This window comes from Apaloderma vittatum, unplaced genomic scaffold (assembly GCF_000703405.1).
Source record: "Apaloderma vittatum isolate BGI_N311 unplaced genomic scaffold, ASM70340v1 scaffold2629, whole genome shotgun sequence".
Classification (NCBI taxonomy): domain Eukaryota; kingdom Metazoa; phylum Chordata; class Aves; order Trogoniformes; family Trogonidae; genus Apaloderma; species Apaloderma vittatum.
In genome coordinates this window covers 1-15,352 of record NW_009733327.1, presented here as the reverse complement: position 1 = coordinate 15,352, position 15,352 = coordinate 1, and the positions used below count along the sequence as shown (strand labels likewise).

Sequence of the window (15,352 nt, the reverse complement as noted above, 5' to 3'; positions counted from 1 at the left end):
CCCTCCCTCCGGCAGATCCACACTCACCCCAGCTTGGTGTCATCTATGAACTTGCTAAGGGTGGACTCAGTCCTCTCACCCAGGTCGTCAGTGAAGCTGTAGAACAGGACAGGGCCCAGCACTGGGCCCTGGGGGACACCACTGGTCACCGGCCGCCAGCTGCGGAGCCTGTTGAACGTGACCTGTGTGCGTGGGACAGCAGCACAGGCACCATTGTCTGTAGCTGGGCATTCGAGAGTTGCTGGTAATCAGCGTACAGTTAGAACACGCAAAAGGAGAGTGTTCACAGAAGTCTTAGTGTGGAAGTTAGAATTACAAACTGTCAGAGCGGAAGCTGAAAGTGGACCTAGGGCCGCCTTCATTTACTGTGTGCTTAATGTGCAGCCAAAGGGCCTGCGTTGCAAACGCTTCATGAGTTTGAATGTCTTTTAACTTCGAGTTCTAGAAAACATAAAAAGTCTCTTTTGCCTGTTTTTCCTCCCTGCCCCCTTCCATAGGAGCATGGGAAGTTCAGATGTGGCATAACGACAGGAAATGTGTAACAAATGAGCCAGCCTCTTTGGAGCTATTCAACATGAATATTAATGTTACTTTTAGGGAGTGTAAGTTTCTATTTGTGGTATGATACAGTTGTTTAGCACAGCTATGGACAGTGAAGTCTAACCTTTGTTGTTTTTTTTCTTCTTAGAGCACAACAATGGAAGAAACAGCTATATGGGAACAACACACAGTGACTCTTCACAGGGTAAGTTCGTACAAATGGTTGTGTGTGCCTAACGCAGGATGCTGGTAGCTTTTGAAAACAATAGGAAAAAGCCAGATGTCAGGAAGTAAAAGGAAAGGAAACTGTCATATTCCTTTGTTTAAATTTAGAAGTCGTGTAAAAGCTCCATTTGATAGTAGCTCTGGTTGTTCAGTTTCAGAGATAAGCCTGCCTACAAATAACCAGGCCAGAAACAAAGCTTTAGATTCCTTCTGTACATAACTGAAGGTAGTTAGAAATCAAGGATTCAATAACATTTGTGCTGTAACTACACTTAAATGTTTTAAAAATTTATTTGCAGGGGCCTAAAAGAGTGGAGTTAAGTATCTGTAAATGTGTTCAAAACTGCCTTATTAGCTTGCCACTTCCTTAAATTAGTGGCTGAAAACAGAAAATAGTTACTTTGGATGGTCAGAATCTGTACCTTACACAATGCATAGTAGGAATTGGTGAACAGAAAGACAGCTTTTACGTTTAGACTGACTCTTTATTCAAGTTACTCTTAAATTAAATTGATTTCTGATGTAGCTGTACGAGAGGCAGTAAAGAATGAATTGCTTAGGGAAAGTGAGAACAAGGTGGGATGCCATTTTTGGCAGCAGTTTCCTATTAAAAGGGCTGTGGAATCATGGCCCAAATACCTATGTTTTTTCCCGGAAGGAAGTTACATCATTTGCCTTCAGTCTTGAACAGAGAATCAAGGCGTTTTAGAATTGTAGCCTTGATCAGATGAATGGATCTTTGTGACTTAAAATGTGTATCGATGGATCAGCAGGTCAGATAAAATGTTAATACTCCTGTACAAACCTATTGTCTGTTGATTCTAATGAGTTTAAGGTTGTTGATTCAAAATAACTGTTTCAATACCTGCCCTCTGAAGAAGAGAGCAGTTAACGCTCAGTTTGGCCTTAAGGCTGTCTAACAAAGTACCTTGTCTCTAACTGCAGCTGCATGTGGAAAGAAAAGGACAAGTAAGACCAGAAATGTGTAGTGATACTTACCTAAGCTACTCTTCAAGCTTCCAGCAGTTTTTTAGGTCAGCAGATTTTTGAGCAAGAAGTATTATTTCTATATGTAATTGCCCTTTATGTTTTCTTCTTGAAGCTGTTCAGTCACTTCTGGAACCCGTTTGAACTTTAACATTTTTCACTTGTATTACTGATTAAATCGGTGCTGTCTTATATCCAGAACCAAATGAAAATGCTATATCCATACAAGGTGGGCTAGTAAACTTTGTGATAGCTTAGTTTCTCTTGAAGGGGATGTTTTTCTAGTTAATTGGAGCTAGTAACCAGTGAAACCTGAAAATGAGGAGTTCAAGCAACACGCAAAGGAATGAAGAAATGCTGCAATATGGTGTTACCTTGAACACATGTTGAAATAATAGGTAGGAGCTAGAAATCATGTCTTTGATTGCGCTTGCAGCATAGTCAGAAGTTCTTGTGAAGTATAAAAGTGTGGTTTGATTATTTTATGTGCCAAAGTTCTGCCAACTGGACTGGTTTGACTGTTCTATTAGCTGAGTAAGTATCTCTCGTTTAGATTTTGAAGGCTGGTTGTGTGTACAGTTAACTTTGACAGCATTAATTTAGCCAATTAGAAACAAACAAACAATATTTTCCATCTGCCAGATAACAAACCAAAAACTCATGCTAATATTAAGCAAATTGGTGCTTTAAACTTTATCCTTAGCACTGGGAAGAGGATTTAGGAGAGCAACTGTCTACTTGCTTGTGGGGTTTTTGACTTTGCTTTTTATTTGTGACATTCTTGTAGTGTTAGATTATCAAGTGAACAAGGTTACTTCAGTTTAGTCTGGAGGAGTGAGATGCAGCCAGATCTCAGTTATCCTCAAAGATATCTAGAAGTTAGTAGAATTGGAATGGACTTGAAATGCCACTCTGAGTGGTTGTGGAATATTTTCCGAGTTTATCTGCTCCACTTGGCTGAGCTACAGAACTGCTAGAGACCATCTACTGTCACCCCTGCAAAAACATTTTGAAGAACTGATCTCGCTTTCCGTAGTGAGCTGCACTAAAAAGTCCTTCTGATTTTGGCCTGGCTGAGGGCAGTAAGCTGGCTGTGAATGATGGAATTAATGACATTTAACATGCTGGATTTCTCCGGGGTAGATGCAAGTTAGGCTTCATTGATTCATGTTACTGGCTTCCCGTTTTATCTGTACGACTGCGGAGCTCTTGGGATTTACCAAACTCCTGTGTACGTTGTTAGTATTTGCTTTTGGAAATGAGGCTAGACAAGCCATTGGAAGAGTCTGATCCAGAATAAATTGGTCTAAAACCTCCCTAAATCTCCCTGGGAGAGACAGAGAAGTCTGGAGTTGGTGTCAGTCAAGAGCCTGAGTGCTTGCTTAATGGCAAGCAGACATGTCCCTCCAGGTGCTCCAAAGAAGCTATGTAACCGTGGTTTCTTTCTCCATTTTAATTGGTTTTTATTAATGGTATTTGATCAAAAGGAGTTAATGAGTAAGGACCACTAACGTATTATAATTAGCAGCCTTAAAAATAAGGGGGAAACGCAAGTAGTTTGTTAGGTGGCATGTGTGTGCTAGGAAAGACACGTAGCATATTCTTGACTGCACTTAATCCTTTCTTGGCACCAGTTTTTGTCTGTTAGTAATTCCAGCACTGACAATTTCACTTACATACTTCTGTAGAATATTCTATGTTCTCTTTGTCAACTATTTAAAAAATAAAATGGAAAGAAAACCTTAGCTCTGCTCATAAGTAGTTGTTATGATCCTTTAGACTATCCTCCTGCGTGGCACAGAATTTCCCTCAGTCATTCTGGATTCCCCAGCCGTGGTTTCTGGTTAATTTGAATGGAATGTATCTTGCAAAGATGTAAAAGAGGCAGCAAGGTGTACCTCTTCCCACTCCCCCCACTTGCTAGACCAGCTTATTTTCTTCATAGCTGGCAACAGTGTTTGCCAGCTATTGAAATCGATTTCTGAGCAGTGAATCTCCAAATCTTTGTTTTAACACTGCTTAGTCCCATTCACTGCTTACAGACTGAATCTGGACCATCTTGTTGTGACCTCTCTTTTGGGGGGGCAGGGAGGAGAAAATAGGAAACGGGTGGTTTTGAGCAGTAATTACTGTCCAAAAAGCTGAATGTCATGTGTCTTACAGCCAGATGCGGACTGCCATGTTGCTTCTGCTGTCACTGTAAGGTTATGAAACGCGTTGCTAAAGCTGGGTCATGTCTGCTGAAAAGTCTGAAAAAGAAAGGGATGAGTCTGCCAGCGTGGAGTGTGTGCTGTGTGAAACGGAGAGGAGGAATTGGTTGAAACGTGATCTTTTTCCACCCAGTGACTGTGTTTTGCACAGCTGAAACTTTCAAAATAAATACTTCAGTGAAACGCAGCATTTAAATGGTAATATCCTTCTGACAATGTGTTTTGGGCAATTGTGGAAGAGCTAGTTGGCAAATCAGTTATATTTAGAAAGTTTATTTCCCACCCTCACTGCTTCCAGGCAGAAATGCAAGTATGATTGTTGTATCTTGAAATATCTAACAGGAATAACTTTTCGGAGACATTGACCTTGCTGTAGTGGCAGGTCACCCCAGAGGGAAAAGATTGAAGCAAATTACTTCTGTTAAGATGCAGATGAGTTGCAAGTGCTGACAAGGTTTTGATGTATTTAATGGTACAAGTGATCTTGGTATTATTCCTACGAAGGGAGCCTGCAGTCAAACTACTGTGAGCTGTGATCCTGTCAGTTCCTGAGCAAAGCGAGGTCAAGTTGGGTAAATACCGTTACGTGGAACCTCCAAGAACGCATTTCAGGAAACGATAGGAGTGTCAGCGGGGGGTATGGTTTGTTGTGATTGCTGAAGAGCGAGATCTTGCTGAAGAGCGAGATCTTGCCGTGACCACCTGAGGCCCAATTTGTTGTGATTGCTGAAGAGCGAGATCTTGCCATGACCACCTGAGGCCCAGGCTGTAAAAATGTAAATGGGAACTCTAATATTTTGCTTTGGGGAGACATTGAGTAGTTAGTCTGAAACTCTCTGCCTTGTAAAAGTGTGGGGGTTTTTATTGACTTTTAATCTCTTTCCTGTTCTTGGGTTGCATAACATTACGTGGTTCATGGATCCTTTCTTCCAAAAAGTTGTATTCATCCCATGGGACTTCTCTATTTGACACAGACATGTGAATTGCAACCATCTAAATTTCATAAAGTAAAAATGTTTCTTTTGTTACGTTATAGGCCCCTGGATTTGGATTTGGCATTGCAATATCTGGAGGAAGAGATAATCCTCACTTTCAGAGCGGTGAGACATCAATAGTTATTTCTGATGTGCTGAAAGGAGGCCCAGCAGAAGGACTGCTACAGTAAGTGCCAAACGGTACCTGGGTTCTGATGGGGGAGGAATTTAGCTTTGTCAGCGGTAGCTTAACCTCCTAGTTGCTTTGCTCTCAAAATAGTCTATCTGTAGCTGTACAGTAAGCTTACAATACAGGTAGTTTGTCCAGAGATACCCATTCTCCAGTATTTTCCCTTTGGCATAAAGTATTTATGCTGTGTATTGTGATGTTTTTCATTTAGAGAAAATGACCGTGTTGCAATGGTTAATGGAGTTTCAATGGATAATGTCGAGCATGCATTTGCTGTTCAGCAGCTGAGGAAAAGTGGGAAGAATGCCAAAATTGTAAGTGAATGTCTCAAAGATTTAAGCTTACTTGAAATTCTGTAGTTAATAGAGCAAAAGTGAAACCATGTAATGTCTGCTGTGAAGCACATGCATGGTGCAAGGTATTTGAATAATACCTGTGCGATGCTTCAGGTTTTAGTGTTGATCGTCACATTTGTCGTGTGGGTCACTTAATTTTTTTTTTTAATTTTATGTTTTTTGATGTGAATAATGATGTTTGGATAGTGTAACACTGGATACTTTGGACTCCCTTTCTTTATGGTAAAGTTCTCTGTTTGCCAAAAGCTCAGTTCTCGGCTTTGCTTAATATTTCTTTGCTTTGAGCGCACTTTCATCAAGTTTTTCAAAGGCTGAAGGACTTTACCCTCTGTTGAGGCAGTAGCATAGTTATTTTTATGCTTAGTAAACAGTTTGCCAAAATAAAGTGTAATTACTTTAATTCCTATAATTTTGTAGGCTTATTCAAAGTGGTTGGCTTTTGAACTTTGCAAAATGGAGCAGGTCGTCACTAAAGGGTAGTAATCTGGCTTTCTGTAAACGTTTGAGATTTATGTTACAAAAACTGCAAAATTTCTTAACGCAGGAAAATAGACTTCTAGGGCTTGTAGAAAAGCTTTTATGCTGACAGATTCCTAATGCTGTTGCATGCTTTAATACAGTTGCGAACAATTGTGTCATGCTTTTCAGTTGTAGATTTAGGATTCTTTAAAGCTTACACAAACCAAAAGCTGTGGTGAACTGTGCGGGGCTTTCGACAGCTTCAGGATATGGTGTGTAGATTTTTGTAGAGAGAAGCAGTTACAGAAAACTTCATGGTATAACTTGGTTCAGTTCTGTAACAAATAGCAACTAAACCCCTACGCAGGACTGGAGTCCTAGTCTGGAAGCAGCTGTCTGCGTTAGGGCAAACCAACTTGGAACTTCAGTGGGAATGGTCCCCTTCCTCTGTGGTTTGCATAAACATGGCTTTGAAAGATCGGGAGGCTTCCAAGTTGGGGAAGATTACTGTCAATAACACAGTGAATATACAGAAGATGACATCTTAGCAGAAGTTTTTAGCAGTGCCAGTAACTGACTTGTGGGTTTAAGCAAAGGGAGAGAGCATTTAAATAGGCAGTTCTGTGGAGACAGAGTATCACATTATGCTACAACGGCGGTTATTTCTGTTCCTTTGCCGTTTCTGCAGAAGCAAAAGAGGACTAAAACAACTTTAAAAAATCCCCATATCCCTCCCCTCAAAACAGGTTTCTAATAGCCCGATGAGTCTCATTTATTAATTGGATAGAATTTTACAATGAGGATGGAAGAATTCAGAGCATGCCCAAATGCATCTGTATTTTTGAGTTTTGAGATTAGCTTTGCTGCTGACCTGTAATAATGCCATGAGCATTACACAGCCAGAGGCTAATACCTAGGATTTGGTTGTAGACTATCCGAAGGATGAAGAAGATACAGATTCCAGTGGCTCGACCAGATCCTGAACCAGTGTCTGAAAACGAGGATGATAGCTACGACGAAGAGATACGTGATCCAAGAAGCAGCCGTGGGGGTCCAAGTGCCAACAGAAGGCATGAGAAGAGCTGGGTAAGAGATCGAAGTGCTAGCAGAGAGAGAAGCTTATCGCCGAGATCAGACAGAAGGTCGGTTACTTCCAGTCAGCCTGCAAAACCTACCAAAGTAACACTGGTCAAGTCGAGGAAGAATGAAGGTAACTTGGATGGAATTCTCTTGCTAAGAGTTTTGCTGGTTTTTAAAGGCCAAGTGCTTCAGTCAGTGTTGTGTTAAGGGCTTCACGGACTGTGTGAACAGTGCTGTTAACTGTTTGGTTGTCCATTTGAGCAGTAGTTGGCTCAAAACTTAAACTGCTGTTGAATTTCTGTCTTTCTTCTCACATTGCAAAATACTTTACACTTAGTTAAGCACACGTATTATATTGCCTGAATAAATCCTTGAAATCTTGAAATCTGGTGGCTGATGTCTACATACCTTTGATATATTTTATTTGAGACTTCAGTGTCTGTCTTGTTTGAAAGAGGGAAAATTGTAGATAGTGTTCTAATTTAACCTATTGACCAACAGCGGTGATTACAGGCAGAGCTGCAAAAGAGATTGATATAATGGTAAATCCATAGTGTAATTTCACTACCAGCCTTTTGTGTGCCAAATTTACCCTCCGCTCTGTGTTTCCAGGGTAAATATTGTCTAAAGCAGTGCTGTAAATCTTCAGATACCTCCCTCCTTTTTCTTCTATAGCTTCATCAGCTTTTTTTTTTCCTTTTATTGCTGTTAAAAGAGTATGGTCTACGGTTGGCAAGCCACATTTTTGTGAAAGAAATATCCCAGGATAGCCTGGCAGCAAGAGATGGCAATATTCAGGAAGGAGATGTTGTACTGAAGGTATGGTAAATGGTGGGGGGAAGTCATTGATGTAACTCAATAAACTATCTTTTAATAACAAAACTACCATTAGAAGCTGCATCTCTTTCATTAAATTATTTCAAAGATCAGTAACTATAAATCAGCTTTTCTGTGGAAAGGAACATTATAAAGTCTTTTTGGTATTATTCCCCGGGCTTTATTCAGACAAATAGTGCCCAGTGTAAATGCATTCTAGAAACCATTCAGGATGTCCTGAGAGTTAGTGCTTAGTTATACAATGTTGTGTTGTGGACTTACGCTGTTGAGCAACACTGCAACTTGCCTACGGGTTAAATTTTGATTTTCGTAAAAATCAATGGATGCAGGGGTTTTTACTTCACACTAAGGATTTTTATTTCAAGATACTGCTGTAAATGTGTTGGTGCAGAAAACCTTACTGTTTCTTGCTCTGCTGAAGATAGCAGTGCTGGCTCAAATAATACTACCAATATTTTTCAAACTTTTATACTGGTGCCAGAGGCTTTTTCTTTAAAAAATGCAAATTTTCTATATCATGTTATGGTTCAGATGAGCCCAATAGTCTTCTATTGTATTACGGTTATTTGATAAATATCTCTCTATTCCTAAATATCATAATACAAAATCTCTATCTTTACTGGAGATTCACTGGTTTTTTTTCTCAGTAAGTTTTGGGCTGTTCTTTTCTTACTTTGTTGCAGATTAATGGCACAGTGACGGAAAATATGTCCTTAGCAGATGCAAAAACACTAATAGAAAGGTCAAAAGGCAAGCTGAAGATGGTGGTGCAGCGAGATGAGCGAGCTACGCTGTTGAACGTTCCTGATCTCTCGGACAGTATTCATTCTGCTAATGCATCAGAGAGAGATGGTGAGTATAAACAAACTTGATTTTCAAAGGGAGAGAAGAATTCCCCATGTTGTGAAGATGTGATATACTTAAGTGGGATGAGAGGGTGGGGAGGAGAAGAGTTAGGAGTAAGATTGTCATGTGGGTAAATTCTACTTTGAATGCCATTGGATCCACACCTTGAAAAGCAGTGGAGAAAAAGATAAGAGTTGTTATTCCTGTGATTATTCTTTCAGGAATACTTAGTTCAGTTGTTTTGAAATAATAAAACACAGATTTAACATCTTCATAAAAATACTCTGCGAAAGCTTATTTCCATTTGAGCAGGTCACGCCACCATTTTAATTACAGTCATGTCATGAAAAAACAACTTTTATTTAACAGACATTTCAGAAATTCAGTCGCTGGCATCAGATCATTCCAACCGATCACATGACAGGCCCCGCCGCAGTCGTTCACGATCTCCTGACCAGAGGTCAGAGCCTTCAGACCATTCCAGACATTCTCCACAGCAACCCAGCAACGGCAGGTGATGGCAGCATTGTATTATTTTTAAATCAACTATTTAATGTGACGTATAAGTTGTCGAAGTACTTGGATTTATACAGTGTGACAAATGTGATGCAGAGCTGTGGCGCTAGTAACGTGGCGTTTTTTTCTCTCACGAGACGCAGCTAATAATGATCCAGATTTTCTTCAGGAGAAATTGAGCCTTTAATTTCAGTGTTATCCCTTTTGAAAAACATAATTTTAGAGCACGATTGTATGAATGACAATGTCAGTTTGCTAGAGCTACGTTATCGAAGCACATGCAATCATGTTTTGGTTTTAGAAAGCAGTTGACTGCGAGGATATTTGAGGTGACTAATAGCACAGTTTCTATTGAATGTACAACCTGGGTAAACGTGAAGTTATTTTACTGAATGTATTTAATTCCTACACGATAAGGTGTATTGCACAGCAGATTTAGTGTTTGGAATGTGTATTTTTTAATATTTGAGCTTGGTGGTGGGACATTCATGAAGTCTAACTTTCTATGAATTTTGGGAAAAGTAATTGATTGTGTGGTTTGGAATTTTTGCTTCTGCCGAGTGACAGTCCTGAGTAACGGAAATGTGCGCTTTTGTGCATTTCCACAGTTTGTTGGAAATGGACATTTTCATTTATTGAAATAGCATTTCAGTCTTGAATTTTCCATTCTACTAAATATTAGTAAGAGCGATGTTTTTGTGAGTGCTTGTAGATGATGAGCAAAAGTTAGAATTCATTGCAAATTTCAAATTCGGAGCCTGTAGTTGAAGTTTTTCAGATGCTGTCAAAAATTCCGAAAACCAAATTGCAGCCGGCCGATTCGTAAAACTTGAGACATGCCTGCTTGGTTCTTGATAACATTTTGTTTGCCCAAGGGCAAAATAACACACCTTCAAGGTTTTAAGAGTGTCTTAAGGGTTAATAAAATTGCAGGAGAGATCTTACTTGGTTGGGGTTATGAGTTACAGACGTTTTTGCTTCTCTGCCATGTTTGTTGTTTGGAGGGACCAAAGGCATGAAAGTTTTGTTTTCAAGTAGGAACCCCACGTAAGTGGAAGAAACTTAAAAGCAGGATCCCATGTGCAGGAATTTGATTGTGAGGGTCGTCAGATTTTAAACTTTTATTTCTTGACGTGTGTTTCTAATGCAGCGTGAAAAGGGCTGGAGTAAGGAGGAACAAAAACAACAACAGTTTAAAAATCCAGCAAAACCGAAACTATGGCTGACTTGCCCTGGTGTTAGTGCTTTCCTGCCCTCGTACTGTGGTTTAGGTAGATGGTCACTTCCTCCCCATGGGCTGCACTGTCAGAAGAATTAAATCCTTCCTGAGAGGGAACTTTGAAGTTATCTCAGCTCTGACTGCATCCGCTCCATCTACTTTATGAACAAGAGCTACCTTGGCATGAATTGAGTTCCTGTTGGACATGGCCCTTTCAAGATCAGAAAATCTGGGCCCTGAGCCACGTGAAGAAAAACATGTTAAAAGCAACATCTCTTTGTTGTGGTGATTTGTTTAAATTGAAATCTCTTCTAAGATTGCAACTGCTTCTTTTTTTTTAAATTTGGTGGCAAATCTGGAGGGGAAAATAAAGCTGGAGAACAACAAGCTTAGGAAGAAAAGGTGCAAAAAGTCCCCAAACTGGGTTTAAGGATTTTAAAAATATGTAAATTGAAGATGAGTCTTTATTTAGACCCCGTTCTGCCAAGTGTTTGTATGTAATGAGGAGAGAAATTGCAGGGGAATCCTCTTAGTCCTTTCATCCAAGCTTCTTAACTACAGACCGACACTTACAGGTTCTGGCAGCGTCTGCAGTGTTGCCTGTCTTTCAGGATTCCGTACACCAGCGTGCCTGCAGTTTTCCTGCATGTAGCATTTGCATTAAAATTGCTACTTGAATGTTGTGTCAAAGCATGAAATAGCACTCCTGGTTTTCTTCTTCCAGAAGAAGTTCACAGATTCTTCTTGGTACTGTCTTTTTGAAACTCAGATTCTAGAACGTGATCTTCTTAATTTACCAATGAAAAGGACTGATTGTGCCTGTATGTTTTTTTTCCACTAGTGGGGGACTGCAAATTTTCCGTAGTCAGTCTTGAAAAGTATCCAGAGTGTGAATCCTACAAGTGTCCAGATAGAGTCCTGGAGACTTGGAAAATTTATGAGCTGATAAAGAATTAGGTACGAAGTGAAATAAATAGAACTATGTCCTGGCTTTGAGGAGGAGCTCTCTGAGCTGATCGTGTTTTGAAAGTTAAGAATAGTTTTATATAATTTGAGATAGGCAGAACAACTACTGTTTGGGCAGAGGAAAAATGCATCTTTGTGTAAATCTGTTAAGAGCTGTACTTCGAAAGCGAGAATGAGCGAAGGAGGTCTCTGTACCCTAGGTTGGAGAGTACTTAGGGGGCAATACTGTATGTACTCTTTCTTACCTCTCTGGTTTTGCTGCTGGCAGCTGACAAATTGTTGAGCAAAATAAGCTTTTGGTGTGACCCTTCCTGAGCAGTGACACTTAGAGCGAGGTGCTGGCAAGCCTGCCACATCGTGTCTCCGAGCTACCCTTCACCGATGGAAAGAACTCCCACTGTCACCCTTACCTGGGCCCTGGAAAGGCAAAAACATCTTCTGGTCTGTTTGACGTTTCAGCCTCAGCAAGAAAGATGCAGCAGCTTGAAGAAATACCTGCAGAGGTCATCGTTATTTCTGGAAGGATGAGGTTGACTTCTGTAATACGGCGGTTGATTTATATTAAGCACAAGAGATGGGTTGCTCTGTCTGTTTTCAAGTTGAAAAACTGGAATATAGGACAAAAGTCAACCCTATTTTGAGTGTATTTAGGAAGATGCCTCTTGGCTTTTACTGTCTTCTCATGCTGAATAGTTTGAGATGTGCTAAAAATGTAGAGGGAGCTCATATTTTCCAAAACTTTATAACTGTGCATTGCAGAGGACAAAACCTTTTGTCTCTTGAGAAGTGCAGTTGTCGACTTCTAACAAGTCTCCATCACCTAGAACATTCGACAGCAATCAAGTTGTCTCCTAAATCATCTTGCAATGTAAAAGATTCAGTGCTTACTGGACAAATTAAGCAAAACCAAGGAAAGCTACTCTCCTGCTGTTCTGATCTTTACTTTTTATTCTGTCATGTGTGTGTTTCCATCAGCTGTTTCCCAGTTTTGTTGTCCTTGTATAGAGCAGGACTGACCTTTTGCAGGGCTTTTAGTTGACAGGGTGGATTTGCCGACATTTGTAGCGGTAGCCCTGTCTGGAAGTATATTGCTTCCGATATTTACCTGACTCTATTTTGTGCTGTGCTCTCAGTGTCTGTGTGTTAGTTACTGTTCTTCAGAGCTGTTTTCTGTTTTTATGCTCTTTTTTGATATATGCAGGTATAAAAGCAGCATAAAATTACAGTGAGTTTGGACTAAATGGAGAGGAAATGAACTCTGTCCTCATCTAGGAAGTACAATATTTTTGGCCTCAGTTTCTATTTTGCTTGAAAAATATTATTTTGCATTAATGCTTCTGTTCAGTGTCAGGAGATGCTTGGAAACAGGTAGAGAGGGCTCATGGGGAAACGTACTTGCAATATCTCATTAACTCGTGCTCATTACCCAAAAGTCTTTGGGCAGGGAGGGGAATTAAGTTGTAGCTTATGCTACAAAACTTTGTTTATAAGACACTTAGTATGCATTTAAACAGCTAATTGTATGTGTCTACTTCTAATGAGCCAGGCAGTGTTTTCAAGGGAATGAGGAGTCCAGTCATACTTTAGTGCTGGAAGTAAAATACATAAAATTAAGTGCATATGCTAAAAGCTTATGTACAGTTGAAAATATGCTGGAAATCTGAAAGAAGACTAAGAAAAAATTTATTGATGGAGTTTGGGGGAAAAGTAGAAAGACCAATACTTTTAATTTTGCTAGAGGTAATGGTTTTAGCATCATTTTAATCAACTCTGCAAGCCCCCAAAAGGGGTTTGTCTGTGTTTTCCCAGATTATTGTGGTGATTGCCGTATTTTTCTGTATCCTGTTTTTTTAGCTGCCTTCAGGGGCGTGGTTTTAAAACTGGCAGAAGAAAATACTGAGAAATCTTGGTGTGTCTTGGCTGAATAGCTAAGCTTTGTTTCTGGTGTTTCAGACTTCATATTGCTTCAGGAAAGCACATTCTGATTGTGTTTAGATGTTTACTATTTCTTTCATTCTTTCTCACACATCTTGGATGAGTAGACTTGCTGGGATCTGTTTTCCTAAATCATACTTCCAACTTTTGAAGTATTCGTTTTGGTTAAAATACAGAGTCTTTACTTGATATAGTTGATTTTTTTGGATATGCTTGTACTTTATGGAGTGATGCTCATTGTTGCCTAGTAGCACCATCTAGCCGTTGGTAGTGGAAAAGTTGTTGGTTTGGTTTTTTCCCCCCATAGTACAGACCTCTCCTTTATGAGGGCAGATGGACTTGCACCTACTGACCAAGCTGTTGGCATGTTTGAGGAAGTACCTTTTGTTCCCTCCTTGGCAATTAAGTCTGATATTGTATAAAAGCTGCGATTTGTTTGTGTCTGTCTTCTCTCAAATACTTTTTATATCCTTGTTTATTTGCCAACTCTCAAGATTTGCATATGTATTTTGAGCGTCTCATGACTTTTTTTTTAATGGAATGTATTTAAGACTCTCTCTTTGGTATATTCATCTACTTTTGTTTTTCCAGGTGATTATTAATGTTCCTCTGCTCTGATTCTGTTCAACAGATAACAGTGTAACAGTTAATGTTTCAACATAGAACACGTTTGGCTCAGTTCTGATCTTTTGAGATAGAGGAATAGAAATTATGTTCTCTTGAGAGAGACTTTTTTCTTGTCAAATATGCCGATTTTACACTGTAAGCGTGTATAGGAAATGCATAAGAAGCAGAGTTGTCTTGTCACTAAAATACATGGAAAATTGAGTAAATGAGAAGCACTGCTGTCTTGTAATAGCTGTGAATTGAAGGCCTTATCCTCTCTGAAGACTGAGGAGTCAGGGGCAGGTTTGTGTTGTACCTTCTGTCTCTGCAAAGCCCTGACAAGAACTGCACCAGCAGCACTTGCATTCCAGGGCAGCTGCCCCACAAAGGAGCAGATAAATTAGCTTGATCACAGCAAAGCCCAAGAACTAAGTTTAAAGATCGGTGTTTTCTACAGGGAGGGATGAGAAAAAGACCGTCAGAACTGCTCTTCTCTCCTTCTTCCCTTTGCTTCTCAATTTCTTGTATAGCTTTCAGTGTAGAGCAAATGAATATGACTTCTGTGCTTGAAGCAGAGTTTCACCATGGCCTTCCTCTTTTTAAGTAGCCGTGTCTAGAGAAGTCCTTTAGAAACCTGAAGATTGGGGCAAAATGCTTGATATTTAGAAATGGTAAAAGTTGCTAATAATGTCTAAGAACAAAAACTTGTTAAATAGCAGTTGCTAATTCCTTACTCGCCAAACCTGAACTTCCTGAATGTCAGGATTTACTGTTTAGTCTTTTAGTACATCAAGGTAACAGAAACAATTCTATATGCAAGAGCGCAATCTCTTTTTCTAATATAGTCTTCGAAGCAGAGAAGACGAGAGAACAACCAAACCAGGAGCTGTCTCTACACCTGTAAAGAATGCAGATGATATTTCTAAAACCATGGAAGACATGGCAGTCGAAAGAACTGAAAAGCAAACTCCACCACTCCCAGGTAAAAACATTAAAATATGTTAATTTTACATGTTGTTGAGAATGGATGGCCAGTAAAGAGTCCATGCCTTTGCATAAAGTTTCAGTCCTGAAAAACGAAGCTCTAGGTCTGCCCATTACATAGAGGTCTCACTTCAATGTTGAGAGCTGTAGGTGTGATGGTTTTAAGGAGTTTTGTCCTGATTTCTCAAGCAAGGTTAAAATCTGTCATTTCTGAGAGTTAAGGGATAGACTGACTGTTCTGATGAGTTACTGTAGCAAGCTATATTTAAACAAGGATAAACATGTTTAGAACTGCTGATCCCATGACACAACTCCAAAGCACTCTGAAAACATCCTCAGCAAGTTTACTGATGACACCAAGCGGTGTGGTGCAGTTGACAACCTGGAAGGAAGTGACCTGGACAGGCTGGAGAGGTGGGCCC

The 15,352-nt window shown here is 39.9% G+C and overlaps 1 protein-coding gene across 1 annotated transcript; it reads left to right on the top strand.

The window, feature by feature from the left end:
• Positions 1–680: 680 nt before the first annotated feature.
• On the top strand, positions 681–14,928 carry LOC104278745 (tight junction protein ZO-1-like; the record flags this gene model as incomplete). The annotated part of the gene is made up of 8 exons (XM_009875819.1): positions 681–745; positions 4,999–5,123; positions 5,338–5,440; positions 6,872–7,151; positions 7,737–7,840; positions 8,542–8,710; positions 9,074–9,218; positions 14,792–14,928. Coding segments are annotated over exons 1-8 (1,111 nt in total), but the record flags the coding sequence as incomplete, so codon positions are not given.
• Between the last annotated feature and the right edge of the window lie 424 nt (positions 14,929–15,352).